The sequence below is a fragment of the Marmota flaviventris genome, chromosome 13, assembly GCF_047511675.1.
Source record: "Marmota flaviventris isolate mMarFla1 chromosome 13, mMarFla1.hap1, whole genome shotgun sequence".
Classification (NCBI taxonomy): domain Eukaryota; kingdom Metazoa; phylum Chordata; class Mammalia; order Rodentia; family Sciuridae; genus Marmota; species Marmota flaviventris.
In genome coordinates this window covers 35411678-35431227 of record NC_092510.1, presented here as the reverse complement: position 1 = coordinate 35431227, position 19550 = coordinate 35411678, and the positions used below count along the sequence as shown (strand labels likewise).

The following is a 19550-nucleotide window of genomic DNA, read 5'->3' as shown; positions in this document are numbered from 1 at the left end:
ACAGGCAGGAACTGAAGAGACCATTATTGCTCTGGGAAGCAGGGGCAGGATGCAGAGATTGTCATATGGAGACTTAAGAAAATAAGTGAAGTCATAAAATAGGCAGGGCTAGCAGTGTGGTCGGAGCACCCTTTGAAAGTGGATACTGTATTCCCATCCTGGTTCTTGCCGTAAGACCTTAGGCAAATTATTTAACCTCTAGGTTGTCACTGTGTTCTCTGCAACCCAGAAATGAGGTTAATAACAGAAGGCTGTTACTTGTTGTTGAGAGAACTCACTGAGTTCATTCATGTCATCCTCATAAGGGCATCTGGCACAAAGGAGGGTTTCATGCTGTAATCATTGTTACTAATGGGACTAAAAGCAACCGCAGGCTGGGGCCACCTGGACACCTGCCTACGTGAGTGTAAGTGTGTTGATCCAGGGCTGTGGGAACAAAGGAAGTGTGTTCTTCCAGGAACTACTCCTGGAAGAAGTAGAACTACTCCTTGAGGAGAAGACCCTCTCCCTGCTCTCAAGGAGAGCAAACAGTGGGGTCACAGCAAGAGGCCATCAAGAACCAGCCATCTTTGTGGAGAAATGAGCCCTCTTGAGACTTAAGAGGAGGCATGGTGAAGCTGGGGAGCATGTATCAAGGCCTCCTTTACCTCCTATGGCAGACAATGGCAGAGAGAGTGGCTGGAGCAGAGCATGGACACCATATTTTGCAGGGCCTTGAGCACCCCAAGTCTCTTCTATAGCCAGGATCTGCACTGTCTCCTCCTGTGTTCCTTCTGGCAGAGTGATAAAAATAATGTATGGAGTGCATAGTTCATGCCAGGGACATTGTAGTTCTGCACATATTGGGCACTCATCACAGCTGCCCTTTGAAAGAGGCGCTGTTCTGTTCTGCTCTCTCACATGACCCAGCCAAAGTGCCCAGAGATGATGCTACTTGAAGAGGCCATCCAGCTGGCGGGTGGCATGTCATTGTGGAAGCTGGCAATGTAACTCCAGAACCTGTTCTTGTGAATGCCAAGCTATCACCTGTCCCATTGGGTCATGGCTCAGTGGACAGGGTTGTGACCTCAGAAGGGCTATGGCAACTCTTGGCAAGCTTGTTTTATGTCTAGGTCAAGAAGAGTTGGGCTGTAAGGATTAGAAACACCTGCAAAGAATTCAAGTGTAAGAAGGAGGTGTTATGAAGATACAGGGCCCTCCCAGGACCCAGTTGCTAGCTGGGGAGGATCACATGGCTGAAAAGTTGTCAGGCAATGGTATCTACTCTGTCTGTCTGTCTCTCTAAAAACACGGGGCCTTCTCTGTGTCTCTTTCTGTAATCTGATTAAATGCAAAGTTCCTATCTTCACTCCCCTATGACATTGGCTGGCACTGCTTCTACCTGACCAGTCAAATCCTTTGTCCCCTTAGTCCATGTGTTATAGCAAAGTTTTACATAAATCCAGATAACCTGCTGATGTTTAGTCTGAGTTGAGTGTCCCTCCTCCATCCATTCTCAGTTGAGGTGGAGGTGGCAAGGGTAACCAACCAGGCAGAGAGAATGCTTCTCTCTAAAACTCCGTGATCTTCAATCCTTACTGAAGCTTGAGAGCATAGTCGACCTTTGACTTAACCTTGTACTGTCCAGACCCAGCCAGAGCCCACGTTCTGCGATGTTTCCTTTGTAAACACCAGGTGGGGTTCCTCCCTTTCAATCACCAGCTCCATCCTGATCAAGTAGGTCTCATCCCCACCACTCCTGCAGCAGTTTCTAGATTCCCTCTCTAAATCTGATCTTCCCTTCCCATTTCATCTTGCCGACTCTTAAGCAATATTATTATGTTTTAATCATCTTGGCCTTCTACTCCAAAGCTTTTGGCAGGTGTTCCTTAACTGGTATCCACGGCTGAATCCCAAGGCCATCTATCCTGCCACTGATCATATCCCTACTAGGTCAGGATAATCTTCCTCTCTTCACAGACACAGAGGGTCACTCCCTTCTCCACTCCTGCCCTTTCCCTCTCTATTACAGCCCTTCCTGCCTGCTCTGACACCTACCCACCTCATCCTAGACCTCTGTCACCTCCTCACTTCCAAACTCATCCTTTTCATTTTGATTCTTCTGTTCGACTGTTGGTTCATTGGAAGCAACTCCGTGCCCAGCGTGTCCTAGCTGAGCACAGCCAAGCACATGTCAAACGCTTGAGAAATTTAATATTCAGTGATTAATAGCTGATTTATGATCCCTTGTCCTTGGTATTTTTTTTGGCTTTTAAATTTTTTATTGCATTTTTTAGAACATTCCATATGAGCCCTCTGACTGTGATGAATGAATACTTGTTAGAGGCAAAGCCAAGTAAGAGTATTAACTCCTAATCCTGTTAAAGACTCTCCCATTATTACATGTGTTTGTGTTTCGACTTTGCTTTTATGTGCCTTGACAACAGGGGCTGTGTTATTCATTGTTGTAGTCCCCCAAAGCGCTGCATACAAAGGAGTCCTGGAATAAATGAGGAAACGAATACCCTTCTGGTTGAGGAATACGTCAAAAGTGGTCATTTTAATACTGTTGTCCCTCTAACTAGATATTTGCATTTGTGCTTAGTTTAAAATCACTTTTATTGCTTGTTTCCAATTAAACTTAAGATCAGCCCAGAACTGTAGGAAGGCATTTTTTAAAAAATTGGTTGAACAACATTTTTCTCCTGCTTAATCATTTCCTGTCATTAGCAGCATCTTCTAACAAGTGCAAGTCTTTGTAGTCCTTCCTAAACCCCTACTATGTTCCTTCAGACTTCCCAGGCAACACAGAATGCTCTGAAAGCTTATTCAGAGAAGGTTTTGAGGGGGTAATCTACCAGGTGTCCTTTGTGTTTCGGACCTACCAGAGATAAGTGTGGTTTGGCTTTCTAAAATAGAAGATGTAACAAACCCATAAATATTTTGCAGGCTGGCAGTAGCAAAGGCAAATAGCTTTATTTCTTTTTCTTTTTTAGGTGCCAGGGATCAAACCCAGGGTTGTTTAACCACTGAGCCACATCCCACTCTTTTTATTTTAAGACAGGGTTTCACTGCATTGCTTAGGGCCTAAGTTGCTGAGGCTGGCTTTGAAGTTGTGATTCTCTTACCTCAGCTTCCCAAGTCACTGAGATTACAGGTGTGCACCACCACACTTGGCCTTGGTTATTTATTTGTAAGACTAAACAGTTTTTTGCCAGTCACATTGGCTTTGGTTTGCATATGGCTTATAGAAAATTATTATAATAATTGAATAATTCCTAAGACATGCACTCTTAGAAAAAAGAAAATAGCTTTGAATTAAATTGTAGCTGAAGACCATAATAATGGGATTTTAAAAATGAGAAATTATACCATGCAATAAAGATATAAAGAGGTGGATAACTGAGGAAAGTGGTGGAATTTTTTTTCTCTGGACATCTTTTTCATAATAAGATTCATTCTCATCTGACATGAGAGTGACATGGAGGATTTTGAAGTTATCCATAGGTGAGCCATATACAGTATTATTAGTGAACATGTACAAATGAATTTTAAGTTATAAATGGACTCTCTAGCCCTTGGAGATGAAGGTTCCTGGATTATTTTTAGATGCCTTAAGTCCTAACATATAAATGCATACGACTTTGAAGAATTTGTGGTTCTTTAGAGTTTTTTTTACAACAACAAGACCACAGATGGGTTCGGTAGATGTAGATTTCCCTCCTTTCTCTGTGGATCAAAGTCTCTTTATGCCTACAAGAAAATGTCACATAGCATGTTGCAATCCCTGGAACCAAGCATATCCTACACTGCTAATGTGATGGCAATAGGCATATGCAAACATTAATATTGGCATCAGATCAGGATAGTTCCTACTCATCTGCACAGGGCTAGAATCTTGTCTTTTAAACATTTTTTTTTCTTATTTTAGAGTTTTTCTGACTCTATTCTCCAATGGTGCATATCAGAAATTTCACTACATAATTATCAGAAAACAAGTTAGGTAGGTCTGTCTTTATACTGTGTGTGTGTCTGTGTGTGTGTGTGTGATGGTGGTGATCAAACAAACCTCATGCATGCTAGGCAAATGCTCTACTACCAAAAAAGAAAAAAAGAAAAGAAAATCTACATGGATTCCTTCCCCATATGCCAAATATCATGACTCTGTATGTCTCACTCTTTTTCTCTACCTGCCAGCACTACTACCAAACGTACACAGACACATACTAGGTCTTTTGGATTGATTTTCATCAAGGCTGGAGAAGGCCAGGCAGTAATGGTGTTTTCATGGAAGGCACTGAGTTGCACTGACCAGAAAGCAACACATTCTCATGCTTGTTTTCACTAGCAACTTTCTTCTGTCCAGTGTTTGCAGTGCAGACTTGATGTGAAAAGGCTTATGAATTCTTCTAGCATAACCTTTGTTGGCAAAATGAATTACAAGTGGTTCATTTTATGCAGAGCCTTTTGTCATCACCATTTATAGCTATTCTGTTTATTCACTTTGTGAGAGCCATTCTGAGAGTTGATGAATGTGTTTTATGAGAGAATATAAGAACCCTGCAATTTGATTTGATTGGTCTCCATTTGGATTCATAGCGAGCAGGTGCCATCATTTGGAATTGGTTTTGGCAGTGCCTTGTTATATAAATATTAGATACATGGAATGGAACCTCATTTAAATTATTTCCATCATTAAGAATAGGAGAGCTTTACATTGCATATAAGATGCCATGGTTCTATTTTTAAAGTTTCTGGGCATACAAATGTGTAACATACCATATGTCTCAACATATGTATGTATAAGTGGCCTCCATTGTGCATATACATAATGTGAAAATTGTCTGTATTTCTTTGACAGTTTATGCAAATATTTTTTAAAATTCTAAGACTGATTTCTTAATGGAATTTTTTTCTTCTAGCCTGAAAAATATAGGCATTTCTAACTTTGGAAACTATGTCAAGTATTGTTTTCAGTTTGGTGAATTTTTTTTTTTTTTGCTTTTATTTCAGCCTTGAAAAATAACCCATCACATTTTTAATTTCATTTTTTCATGCTTCATTTGTGATTATTGTTGTTGGTTGTCAAAATTCCATCGAAGAACACCATACCACTTCTTAAATGTAGGGGAAGAAGATGGAAATAATTCCTACCTTTCCAGCAAGATGGCTTATACCTAAGAATGACTCTCCAGATTTTCATGAATTCATTTACATTTTCACACATTTGTTTTTACTCAGGCAAAAGATTAAACAGGCATTTATGATCATGGGTAGAAGGAGCAATCAGGAAGTCTGCTTGTGGCCCTTTAAGTAACAGCTTAAACTTACCTTGGCTGCTTTGGAATTAATTTTTTGAATTATTTTATTTTGAATTGACATTTAATAGTCGCACATATTTTGGGGATACAATGAGATATTTCAGTACATGTATACATGGAATAATGTTCAAATCAGGATAATTAGCATATCTGTCACATCAGACATTTATCATTTCAATTCTTAAAATGCAAAATATACCCATGAAAATTTCAATATGCTTCTCATGCTGCTAGATCTCTTTAAGCAATCCATCATGGTGCCTGGCATCTTTCCTACCCTCTGTTTCTCAACTTGTATCCTCAGCAAATTGATCTAAGTCCAGTTTCTGTGTTCCCTATATATGGAACTTTCTAAAGTCCTCAAAGATAGCTCACACAGTTCCTTCTCTAAAAACCTAGAGTACATGTCATGTTATGTCATAGTTGTTCATGTGTGTGTCTCTCCTGTTGACATCACATCTTTGAAGACTAGGACCTGTCTTTGTCATTATGGCCCCACAGTCAAGCTCACTGCCTGACATGTAATGTTCAATAAATGTTTATTGAATGAGTGGAAGAATGAATTTATTTGCTGTCAAATAATGAACCTTAATTCAGAATATTGCCAATAAAAGATGTACCCTATGTTTGTAAAAATGTGTCAAAATATACTGTCATGTATAACTAAAAAAGAACAAATAAAAACAGAAGAGCACAATTAAAATAAAAATGACTGCAGGTATGATGAGGCTCACCCAACTTTCTTTCTCTTTTGGGAAATATATTAGATGTAAATATATACCCAACCTATATGGCACAAAAACATTTGAATATGGCTAGCCTGTGGAAGTTAAATTCCTGTAATGCAGGTAGCACTCCGAATGATTAAATAACCAATGAACCCCCTCATCATTCCAAGATGAGGCTTCAAGATGAGGCTCCACCTAAGAAACTTGGCAAGGGCACCAAACCAGAAGAACTACATGATGAGACCAGCACAGTTCATGGTAGAAGAGAAATGGATCAAGGCCCAAGGTCACAGAGAGTCAATAGCAGAGATGAGCATAAAACTCAGACCTTCAGAGCTTGTTTTAGTATTCTTTCCATTAGTCCTGGTTACCTCACTTCATCAGTGTTCAATGAACTATTTTTCTGGGAAGACCAGTTAGGACTTGTGGGTGTCTCTTTTGTTATCTACTAGTTGGCCTGCCTAGTTGGCTACTTAGGTAATTAGCCATTTACCTCCCTCATTTGGCCTTGTATGAGAATCAAACCCATCTGTGGCAAATTAGAAATACTGAGTTACATGGTCCCAGGTAGGGAATTCATGGCTGAAAGGGTTGCTGCTGAGTTACTCAAATATGGCCTCCAGGTTACCTTGGGGCCATATTACTTTTAGATGCCATAGCATCTAAAACTTTTAGGAACTATGGAGTGTTAAACAGCTCCTCTACCACCTTGTAAATTAAGAAGTACCCTCTAAATCAGAATGCATTCTGCTGTCATATATGCCTAATTAAAGTAAATTAAAAAAAAAAAAAGAAGTACCCTCTAGGTTGAGACTCATTCACATAGAACAAGTTTTATAGGAAGTAATTATGTAAATTAATATTGTTGGCTAACTTTTTGATTGTATTTACAAATTGAAAAATGCAATGTAACATTGATTAGACAATCTTCTAATTGTTTTGCTGAATTAGTAGCAGAGGGAGTGTGATATGGTAGAAAGAACATTAGATTTGAAGTCAGACAACTTTGGGTCAAATCTCAGCCCTTTGACCTCTTAACTAGGCCCCAGTCAAACTGTCCCAAGTCATGAACACACCTAATTGGTGAAGATGATCCTGCTGGTCATCTATTTAAGCTCTTAGAAAATTCCCAGAGTCATAAATTTGAAATGTTTGAATTAGCTCCTAGGCTACCTACCAATCCACATTTCTATTGAGAATCATGGGACTTGTACATATCATCACCCCACATCTATTTTTCTGCCTTTATTACAATTTCAGTTTTGTTCTATGGCCAAATCACTGACCTGTTTGTCCTTGGAGTCATTCTCTACTCTTCCTGTGTTCTGTGGCAGAAGGCATTCATCCCATAGAGGCTGCCTTTTTTAGACATCCCAGGAGATCAGATGGTTTCCAGCAAATTGACTCCTAGGAACACTGAGATTAGCAGGTAGAAGGTGAAGGGAGAGGCCAAGGTGTTCTCCCTCTTCTCTCTCTGCCTTGGGTGACATCTGTGTTTTCCTCATGCCTCCAAATATACCCCTATTTCTGTGGCTCTGTTAATCAAAATTCACCATGTTGTTCTGGCCTGGACAGACACCTCTGGCTTCTTAGGTCTATTAACACCACCTCTGCTTATACCTCTAACCTAAAAACAATAGTGACTTCCTGCTAATGCTTATCTGCCTTTCTCCACTACCACTAATTTAGCTTCTCAGCTCACCTATCACATATATAACAAATTCCATGTATTAAAATCCTTATCTTTAGCAGACCTACAGTAGTTTCTGTTTTCCCTATTGGGCCCCAGCAATTTTCTTGAAGTGATAAACTATCTGTATTGCCTTTGTTAGTTAGTTATATGACCCCAAGCCTCCAAAGCATGCTGAAAATACCAATTCCCTAGACCTACCACAGAGGAGTAGTAATTTACTTGTTTTGATGAGTGGCCTAAGAATCTGAATTTTCAAAAAACTCACCAGATGGTTCTGATGCCCAGCACTGATAGAGAGAACAGAAAAAACAGGCTGAGGTGGAGGTGCTTAGAATGGTGGTATCACTAAGTTCATTTACCAAGTAAGGACTTCATTTCTACAGATCATTCTCCCAGCAAGAGATCCTACCTCAAAAAAAGTTTTAAATTACTACTTCCCATGTATTTTATAGGATAGTTCATTATAAAAGTCAACATACTACATGCTAAATTGGGAGGTGCCAGGGATTATTTGCAAGATTAAGTGAGATAATGTATTGACAGCATTTCACACATCATAGTTGCTCAAGAAATGATGGTCGAAGCCAGGCATGGTGGTATGCACCTATAGTCTCAGCGATAGGGAGGCTGAAGTAGAAGGATCACTTGAGCCTAGGAGTTTGGGGCCAGTCTAGGCAATATAGTGAGACCCTGTCTCTTTAAACAAATAAAGATAGTGTCTGTCCTTCCCTTAAATACAGTAAAAGCATAGAAATGTAGAAAGCTATGAAATAATATAAATTATTTATTCCTTAAGGTAATAGAATCCAGATATTAAATACCAGAAGGATAGACAATCAAAGAGTCAAAAAATGTTCATTGCCTGCCATGGATTATTGTTAGCTAAGCTGATATCTCTACACTCTGCCCACATGACACCGTATGTTGGTTCTGTTCAATGTCAGAAGTCATTTTAAAAATAAATTTTGAACTGGGAATCTTGTGTCAGATTATATAGCAACACATTCTCTAATAAGGGCCTGAGCCTTATGATTATCCCTTACTTGGCCACCGGAATTTTTGCATTCCAACCTCTTGCCAGAGACTACAGTCACAGTTATAACTGTGAGGGCTCCACTGTCTCGTTCTTATCAAAAGGTTGGTTATGAGAAATAATATTCACAGAGGACTGCCTGAAGGATATGCACTCTGTTTGTTCCTCACTGAGATAGTGTAAATTTTATTCATGGCTCATAGCAGGTCATCAGATAGCTGCCAACTGAGATCTGCATGTATTAGCTTCTTGTCTTTTCATTTCACTGGGGAAAATGATGAAATATATCTATTATTGTGGAATTTCGAACTCTGTGCTAAAAAAGGTTTGCTAATGAAGAAAATTAATGTTACCAAGACAGGAGCATGAGAGGAGCATCAAAATATTCATGTTAAACCAGGAAAAGAGAGAAAGCAATACAATACTTACAAAGAGACAAGAGAAAAGGACTGTGGAGCAAGACCTTGGACCAGCCAAGGGATCTGCTCAGATATGAGAAAAAATGAAAGACATTTGTGGACACGGAGTGGCTCCAAGCCTACCATCCACATGCTATTTTTAAGGGAACTGCTTGAACGTTCAATCAGTTGTGTGAATATCTTACAGCTTAAGGTGAAGTCTAAATGAATGATGATAATGTGACTGTTAGCTATCAGTTGTTAATTAATATTTCTTGAAACAGAAGAGACATACTGTCTATGAAGAGACATTTAGTAGTTTGGAGTAGAGCAAGCAATTCAAGTGTAAAAATATTTTACAAATATCTCCACCTGGGGATAAGGAAGAGAGAAAAGGTTGGGTTCTCTGGAAACAGGTTCTGGGACAGAGTTTGGGGTACAGGATAGTTATTATGAATTAATACCTGTCCTATCAGTTGAATTGTGTTCACCAAAAAGATATGTTGAAGTCCTAACTTCCAGAGATCGTGCGTGTACTCTAATTTGGGAATGGAATTTTTGTAGATGTAATGAGGTTAAGATCAGGTCATGAGAGTGGTGTGCCCTGACCTAGTAAGACTAGTGTCCTTATAAGAGGAAAGTGTCCTTACAAGAGACACACATCACAAGAAGAAAGCTATGTGGTGACAGAGGCCAAGACTGGAGTGATGTACCTGCAAGCCAAGGAAGGCCAAGGATGGATGGCCAACAGAAGTAAGGGGGAGACAAGCAAGTAGTCTATCCGGAGGCCCAGAGGGAGCAGGGCTCCACTGGTACCTTGATTTTGGATTTCCAGCACCCTTCAGAACTGTGAGAAAATAAGTTCCTGTCACTTTAAGCCACACAGTCTGTGGTGTTTTGTTAAAGCAGCACTAAGAGACTAATACAGCCTGTGAAAGAAGGGAAGAAACACAGAGGCCACATAGCCTGTGCCACCTCGTCAGCAAGCTCCAGGAAGAGTGCTGCCTTGTCATTTGGTCATAGGAGTTAGCTGCCTCAGGGAGGTCATGGCCTAGTGTGAAGTCACATCCTGCAGAAGCAGACCTGGCGGCACTGTCAGCTGGAGATATCTGCTGACCACAATTCCAGTGACGGGCCGTCTTCCTTTCTCATAGGAAGATCAAAATGCCATACCTCTGTCTGTACTATGGTAGCCAAGAAAAAAATGTCTGGGGAATATAGATGGCATATAGCCATTTTGACTTTTTTAAATATATAGATTTTTAAATGATTTTAAATTACGAAGATAACTATGAGCAAAATATATATGGAATAATAAGTTAGTAAGAGAAAAAAATGGAATCATAAACATAATTAATCCAGCAAATAAGGAATGCGTAAAATTAAATGCAGTAACAACTCATGTAACTAATAAATGCAATGGAAGCAAATCAGACACAAACTTACTACAACTCATGTCAAGTTTTCTGGTCCCCTATCAAACAACAACAGAGTCTTAGATAAGCAAAAACTGAAAACTAAAAATCAATTTTTAAGCTGTTCATAACAAACACAGGTAAAACAAAATATTAACCTTAAAGAAGTTGAAGATAATGACCAAGGATATGCCAGGCAAATGCAAACAAAAGGAAATTGGAAATGAGCATATTCATATCAACTACAATGAAATGCAGAATGGAAATTATTAAATGTGAAAAAAAAGATATTTTTTGAGAACAGAAAATATAATTCACAAGGACACAATCATAGACATCTCCTTCATTTACCAACCAATGTAGTTAGAATATATGATATAAAAAAGGAGAGAAACAGAAGAACATGATAAAACTATAAATAGCCATATGAGAGAGTTTAGGTATAATTTGTTAATAACATGACAGAGTAGACAAATAATGAGATAGGTTAGTGATGGTATAGGGCATTTCTTCTCTATAAACAGAGAACGTGTACTTTCCCTTATGTCTATGGAACATTCACCAAAAACAAAAATCTATGTCCATGGCATTAGAAGAAAATAAGTTTGGGGGGAGATAGGGGCTATATTACTCATTCCTTAATCCCAGTCCTATAAATCAAGAAATTGGCACTGAAAGAATAACCATGTGTAAATGCTTGAAATTAAAAAGACCTTATGGATGATTCTTAGATTAAATTGAAATGAAAACAAAAATGACATGTTATCTGGAAATTAGAGTAGTCTACATTAAAACTTACAGGGAAATAATTTATCAGGAATAATTTATAGCCTAAATGCTTTTGGATTGCATCTAAATTTTTTAAACCAACCACGACCACCCCCCAGAAGGAATTACTAACAGTAAAAGCCAAAACAATGGAAATGGCCACAAGACAAATAAAAAGGGAAAATCTGACTAATAAAAAGATATATACAATATTAAATACATAAATGGTGATAAATTTTAACATCTAAAGGAAATTGATGGTTTCGAACAAATTACAAGTTATCAAAATTTGACCCAAAGTTGTTATAAATCCCAGGAGATGAACAATTATAGAACAAATCCCAGGAAATGAATAATTATAGAACAAAAGCTGAGTACATCTAAAGAGAAAAAGCTTCCAGTTTTATGAAAAATATCAATTCTTTGATACAAATAATGATAGAGGCACAACACTATCACTCATGAATATATCCTTTTTTTAAAAAAATGAGCAAATCAAATCAAACTTTTATTCTATAAATACAAAGTTTATTCTATAAATACAAGGGTGGATTTTTGCATTATGAAATCTGTCAAATATATACATAGGTACAACAGACTAAAGCAGAACAATTATAATTATATCAACTGATGCTGAAAATACATTTTATGTAGTTCAGGAGACATTCCTAATAGAAACTAAAAGTGAACTAGGAATAGCAGAAAGAAACTGCCACATTTATAAACCCAATAATAGCACCATGGTAGATGGTGACTACCGAAGAATGTTATAAAAGCCTGGCGCTGCCATTACTCAACTGCTGTGACTCAGCATTGTTTTAGAAGTTCAGTGAATTCAAGAAGAAAAGAAATTGAAATAAACCACATAAATATTGCAGGTAATGTGACTGAGAATCTACCTAAAATATTTTAGAATTCTACAAAAGATTTTGGAAAAATAACTGAGCAGAAGATACTGGATAAAACCCATTTTTCTTTATATGAATTGATAACTGATTAGAAATGCAAATAGAGGGGCTGCAGTTGTAGCTCAGTGGTAGAGCACTTGCCTAGCATGTGTGAGCCGCTGAGTTCCATCCTCAGCATCACATTAAAAATAAATAAAGCAAAGGTATAAAAAAATACAATAACATTATAAAAAAGAAATGCAAATAGAAAAAATCCCCATTTAAAAGAGTGAAAAATGAAAACATCTAAAAATTAATTTAGTAAGAAATAGGACAAATTTTTAAAAATCTAAGATAGTCGCAAAAGACTTTAAAGAAGTAGTGAGCTACACCATCTTTTTGAATGAGAAAACTTAAAATTCTAAAAAGAATAATCCTTTCCAAGTTAGCATATAAATTTTTATAAAATTATAGTCAGAATCCAGTCTTGGAGAGTGAAGGTGTTGTCAGATCAATGAATATATAAATTCCGGGGTGGGAGATACCACAGATTGACCCAGGGGCACTTAACCACCGAGCTATATGCCCAGTGCTTTTTTATGTTTTCAGACAGGGTCTTGCTAAGTTTCATAGGGCCTCACTAAATTGCGGAGGCTGGCTTTGAACTTGTGATCCTCCTGCCTCTGCTTCCCAGCTGCATAAGCATAAGCATACACCACCATACCCAGATGATGAATTATGATTTTAAAGTCTGAATAAATACATAACTACAAGGAAATTGCCAAACATGAAAGAACAATAGTATGGGAAACTTGCACCAGCAGATATCAAAACATACTGTCATGTTCCTGCTTTTAAAAGCGTGTATTAGCTCAGTAATCCACAAGTAAGTCTTTGGAACAGAGTAGAGTCCATAAATAGAGATACAGAGGAAAACTGAATGTATGCTTAAAGTTCATGTCTTTCCAATAAGGAAAAAGGTATATTATAAAATAAATGATGTTGGGGCAATTAACTTTCTATCAGGGAATGATTGCATGTGGATTAAATTTCATTTAGAGTGAAGATCTAATATTAAAAATGAAACTATAAAGATGTTAGAAGAAAATATGAGAGAATGGATGTATTACATCAGTTAGGGGGAACTCTCTGCTGTATCCTACAATGGAAGATTGGCAGATTTGGTTTTGTAAAATTTTAAAATGTCTGCATGAAAAGGTACTATAAACAAAGCCAAATGAAGAACAATAGCTTGCAACCCATGTGAGAAAAGTTAATGGTTAGGGTCTGGGGATGTAGCTCAGTGTTAGAGTGCTTGCCTAGCATGCATGAGGTCCTGAGTTAAATCCCCAGCATCACCAAAAAAAAAGAACGAAAAATTAATGATTAATGTACTAAGGAATTCTATAAATTGTTCAGAAAAAAAGATAAACAGCTCAGTATAACAATAGGCAAAGAACATGAACTAAAAATTTTAAATCACCAAAAAATCAACCCTTGTTAGTAGTGAGAAAACTTGCATTATAACAACTGAAATGCCATGATCTATCCATAAGGTTGGCAAACACTTAAAAATGGTGAACATCCAGCACTGTTAAGTATGTCAATATGCAGGCACTTGTTATGCACTGTTGGATTGATTGCTTGGATGTTTTAAGAGAAAGAAATGTAGTAATAATCATGCAAATAGTTAATGTGCTTATCATAATTGCACTCCTAAGATTCTTTCCCACAGAAATAAAAGTACTCAAACATTTAAGATGTTTGAGTAAGGCTGTTTATTCCTGCTGTTGTTATGGTAGCCAACCCTGGAAACAGTCTGAATGTTCAACCAAAAGAGAATGGTTAAATGATGATATGTGTATCTTGTGAAATATTTTGCAGTTACTTTTAAATGAGTAGATTGTAGATTTGGAAAAATCTAAAATAGATTGGTAGGAGCAAGTTGAAGAAATTGTGTGTCCATTTCTGTGTGTGTGTATAAACAAACATAGGGGACATTTTGAAAGTCTGTACAGCAAAAAGCTAACATTGGTTATTATCTAGAGGGAGAAAATATGGGACCTGGTTTATTTTTACTTTATATTTCTGTGCATTTTAAAATTTGATTACAATGAGCAAGTATCTCTTCTGTGTAAAACATAATTATAGCCAAAGAGGTTTGTTGAATTGTGGTTTAAAGTTGTGTCATCTGAGCAACTCTAACAAAAATCACAGTTGATATATCAGAGGGAAATGAAAAATTGTCCACATGTCAAATGAAGTCCCCTCTATGAAAACCCACAATAGAAATTTTCACTCCAGCCTCAATCCTCCAACACCTGTGGTTTGTTTTAGGCACTGGCTTGCTTTTATCTCTTGGACAATGGGCATCTGGGAACTGACCATGTCTTCCTTTGCTGTGGCAATTAGGGATCTGAGACAAATTGAAGACTTCCATTTCTTCAATGCCATATTGGATTACATGGCTTATGTCCTATGCATAACCCCTATTGATGGCATCATCTTGTTGCCTCTTTATTTTTCCTTCATATTCCTTCCTTCCTTCTTTTAAATTTTGTGTGTATGTATCCCTGGGAGAAAAATAGGGGTGTGAATAAATATTGACCAGTGATTTTTATTTTAACAGGAACCTGGGAAAGAAAAAAGTTGCAACATGAATAGGCCACCCATCACTACCAACTACAGATGACTTGCCACTTCATTTATAAAGGTAAGAAACTATAGTCTATATTTTTAATGAATTCTGACTATGCAGTATATTTGCATATCTTTTTAGTGTATACTTACTTATAAATAAATATTCTAATGCATGAATCTCATTCATGACCTTTAATTTTGACATTATCAAATTTAAAACAAACATTAAGCAAACAGAAGCCAGAAAATTTGTGGGTGTTGGTCTACCTGAAGGGACAAAACCCAGATGTGGTCTCTGCCATTAATTATTGAGTGTGGTTAAATTTTTAATAACATTAGCATTTTTCTTATTTTTAAATGTAGTAGCACTTACTGCAGAGTACTTGGAAAACATAGAAAAATATAAAAACAAAAACCTAAAGCATTTATAATTCTACCATCTGTAGATAATCAGTACTTCGGAGAATGTCTTTCCTCCTTCCTCTTATGTGTATATGAAAAATATATATGATTATAATGTTTTTTAAAACAATGTCTTTTATCTATACTTTCCTTGACTTCCATAATTGCAAATGAAGTATTCTAAGTGGTGTGGAAATATAACAAGATTAGGAACAAATAGTAATCACCGCTCTCACCATTTCAACAGTTCTTTGCACTTTATCAGCTCATTCCCAAGCATCCCATTTGCCTCTCCAACCCAGGTGTCTCTGGTTAATAGGTCTGTGTGAGCTTTGATAAACATCACTCTATAGAAGGATAAAATAAAACAAAACAAAAACCCTTTGAATTCAGGTGGTAGCTCAGGGCCCTCCATTATCATTATTATCTGTTTTGTGCACCTTAAAAGGAATTGATTTTTTAAGACTGAAGTTTACCCATTTCTCTCCTCCTCTCCCCTATTGTCAAGTCAGGGGCGATTTACAAAATAATAAAAAAATACTTTAAGACCATCTCATCATCCATCCTTCATTCATGCCAGTTGGTCAATTTCTCATTGAGGTGGCTTTTTCAAGCACCCTTCAGAGTCACTGTTGAAGTGCTTGCATTTTAAAAGCTGCAAAGTCTTAGATGTGCAATTACTGGAGTGGCATTCTTCAGGGAGGTCTTTATTCTCCTGGCTCTATTGAGCAGCTGAAGGTTTGTTTTTTATACTGAGCCTGATATTTTAAAGCCTTTCAGGCACTTTAATTTTCCTAGTATTTCATTCAGAACTCACTAAAATATTATCCCACGGAGACTAGAAAACTCAATTGTTCTTTAAGCAAATTAAACAGATACAGTGGAAAGCAGTCATTTGTGAAACACCTGTCCTTGAAACTCCCTATTTTAATATGGACAGATTGAATAAATAGATCAGAAAAATTAAAAGGATAGCAGGGTGGTTTGATTGCTGGGTAGTAATAAATTTGGTAAGGTGTGCTTGCTGTGGCCCATGCTTTCACATTCCTACATGGCTTTGGCCATACAAGTTATTGGCGGCCCAGGCAAACTCAATTGTTTAGTGCAGAAAATTGACTGGTGAATTATTCTGTATAGCAAATATGGCATTTATTAAAAGCCTCAGATTTGAAGAATGCTTTAGAGATTTCTAAGAAAGTCAGAAGTTTTATCTATCCCTCCTTACTGTATGAAATGCTCTTCATGCAACTTAAGACCCTCAAATATCGTGACTCTGTGCAGTTACCTTATTTATCACAGAAGTAACTGAATTTAAAAATTCAGATTAATTTGAAGTGAAAGTTTTAATAAGAAATAAGAGAAATGCATTTGAGCATCTATATTTCTCTGAGAAAAAGTGTTCTATCTAAAAGCATTGGGGGAAAAAATCAGATAACCAATAGCTAAGTGCATAAAACTATAAAGTTTCTCTATATCCTAATTATAAAACAAATTAAAAAATATGCAGCAACACAGAAAAATATTAATAATACATTTGATAATAGATTAGTAGCCTCAAAACATAGAAATAAATAAGGAAATCATTAATATTAATAACTATTACAGGTAAATATCAATATCTGAAATACTAAGACTCTAATAGATGAGCAAAACAATGGAAAATTCAAAAGAAACATGAAGAGCTAAAATGTTGTGAAAAACAATGTTAACCTTCACTAGTAATTTTCAAAGATGCAAATCAAAATCAGGAGAGATGACCTGGTGCTGAGGTGCACACCTGTAATCCCAGCTATGAGACTGAGGCAGGAGAATTGCAAATTTGAGGCCAGTCTGGGCAACTTGTGAGACTCAGTCTTAAAATAAAAAAATAGAAAGAGCTGGGGATATAGGTCAGTGGTAGAGCATTCCTGGGTTCAATCCCCAGTACTGATAGATTAAGTAATTGTTCAATTGATTCAGGAGAGGCCTTGTTTTACTGTCAGATTAACAAAGATATCGAAAACAATAGTAATCGTTGCTAAGTGTGTCATGAAGCAAGCTCCCACTCACTGCTGTTATGGTATAAATGGATGCAGTCTTCTTGGAAAGAAATTTAGCACTATATTTTAAGAGCTTGAACTTTTTAATACCTTGGTATGATTTAATAATTCCAGGACTCTTGTCCAAGAACACATTGAAGGTGTAAGTACAAAATAATTATGTGTTATTTTTAGAAGCAAAATCCTTGAACCACCTCAACTGTCCTCCAATATTAGCATTATTAACCTAAGTATTGATACACAACAGTTTTCAGACAGTGGTATACCTCGCGAGTAGAAAACATTATTGTCCTTACAATGAAACTTTTATCATCAGATGGGAAAATACTTTTTAGGGTACATTAATATTCAGTGACAATACTGAGTAAGGCAGTATTGTAATATTTTTCATATAAAAATGCCTAGAGCAAAAAGTGGAAACAAATATGCTAAATTGTGAATAATGGAGTCGCTTATGGGAACTAGAATTAAAAATGATTTTTTTCTCTGATTCATAGTTTTTGGTACTTTCCAGATATTTTTATAGTGAGCATTTATAACCAGAAGAAGAAAAAAATTTTATGGCTTCATAGGAAGAAACTTATGCTCATCATGTATACTTGGCCTTCCATCGTCTCTTTTTCAGAGCTTACAGAGTTAAGTATACTACCAAAATGATTGAAAAGTAAAGGTTGATTTCACAAAAAATTAGAAAACAAAGATTTGTGGTTTTTTTTTAGCATTCTGAGAATTTCTTCTTTTCTTAGAAACAACAACAATAATGATAACAAAAGCAAAGTTAAAAATGCCTCCCTTAGTTAGCAATGTTATTAATATGTTGTATGTCAGAGTAGAGTTTAAATTCAAATGAGAATATTTTTCCCTTGTAGATGTCGTCAGCTTCTGAAAATGGAGATGCAGCTCCTGGAAAACAAAATGAAGAAAAAACCTATAAGAAGGTAAGCGTCTTTTGTTCTTTCTTCAACTCCTGAAGTGGAGCCCTGGTCTACTGTTTGGCATGTTAATATTGTCAGAGGCCTTTTCTTCCTTTAAAGCAGTTTTAAGTTACTGTTTTAGCTTCCTGTTGCTGCTCTACCACAAACTTGGCGTTTGAATAACACAAATCATTATAGTTATGAAGGTCAGAAATCTGCCCTGGGTCTCCTTGATGTCTGCAGAGCTGCATCCTTCCTGGGAGATCTAGGGGAGCACCATTTCCTTGTTCTTTCCAGCTTCTAGAGGCTGTCTGCATTCCCCATACCATGTCTCCCGTCCATCTCCAATCCAGTAGTGGCTGCTGGGCATTTTTTCCTGCTATGTCACTCGCCACTTTAAAGAATCTGTGTGATTACATGAAGCCCTCCTGCTTTCAAGTCCAGGATGATTTCTTTATTAGAAAGTCAACTAAACAGCAACCTTAATTTTCTCTGTAGCTTCAACTCCTCTTTGCCATAGAATGTGACATACAGTCCCCAAGGATTAGGGCGAGGAAATCTTTGGGAGCCATTTTCTGCCCACCACACTTACCGTGATAGACTATAAGGGAAGGTAGTTATTATTCCTAAGGTGGCTGTTAAGGGCACACAGTGTTCAGCATCTAGTATATGATTTCTTTAATGGACTTGTTGCTTTCCACCAGAATTTTAAACATTTTCTACCTTTGGAGTTTAAACAAAGCTGAAGTGTGAAATTCTACACACATGCACGCGCGCGCGTGTGCGCGCGCTTGCACTTTTTCTGAGCCTCTCAGATTTCATGTCTTTAGCTCATTTCACAAAAATCTTAATTTTTCAGACTTCCCAATATATCTTATCTTACTACTCTTTGAATTTGATAAATCCTTGGTTCCTAGCAAGCAATTAATGTTCAGAGACGTTTCTGGGTAAAATGTGTCCCCAGGCACTGCTATTGCTGATTATAAATAGACTATACAGCTTTTAAAAGTTCTTTCCCTCCTGCCCTCTTGGGAATAGGAGGTTTGTGTATTGAGGTTTTATTATATTTTAATTTTCCCTTTTACCTGTTACTCTTTGATGGATCAGTGATGAGACATTTTGTCAGTAAGTGCTTGAATCATTTGATCTGACCACATATTCAGATGATCAAACTAACATGATACATTTCCTGTTCAGTTTTTATGGGGAATAATATGTCCTTTTTTCCTGATATATCTTTCTTATCTGAGTTTTCTATTCATCCAAACCTATAAGTTTAAACCTATAAGGTTATCATCCAGAATGATGATGCAATTAGGGAAAAGCCAGGTGG

At 37.0% G+C, this 19550-nt stretch overlaps 1 protein-coding gene across 5 annotated transcripts in view; it reads left to right on the top strand.

Annotated features, from left to right (window-relative positions):
• The window catches only part of Pip5k1b (phosphatidylinositol-4-phosphate 5-kinase type 1 beta), a 333977-nt gene that overhangs the window by 100042 nt on the left and 214385 nt on the right, over positions 1-19550 (top strand). For all 5 annotated transcript variants that reach the window (XM_071600584.1, XM_027940141.2, XM_071600585.1 and 2 more), the window contains 2 exons: positions 14852-14935; positions 18173-18241. In XM_071600584.1, coding sequence (XP_071456685.1) covers positions 18173-18241 — 69 coding nt within the window. In that variant the 5' untranslated portion in view covers positions 14852-14935. The remainder of the gene's footprint in view (positions 1-14851; positions 14936-18172; positions 18242-19550) is intronic.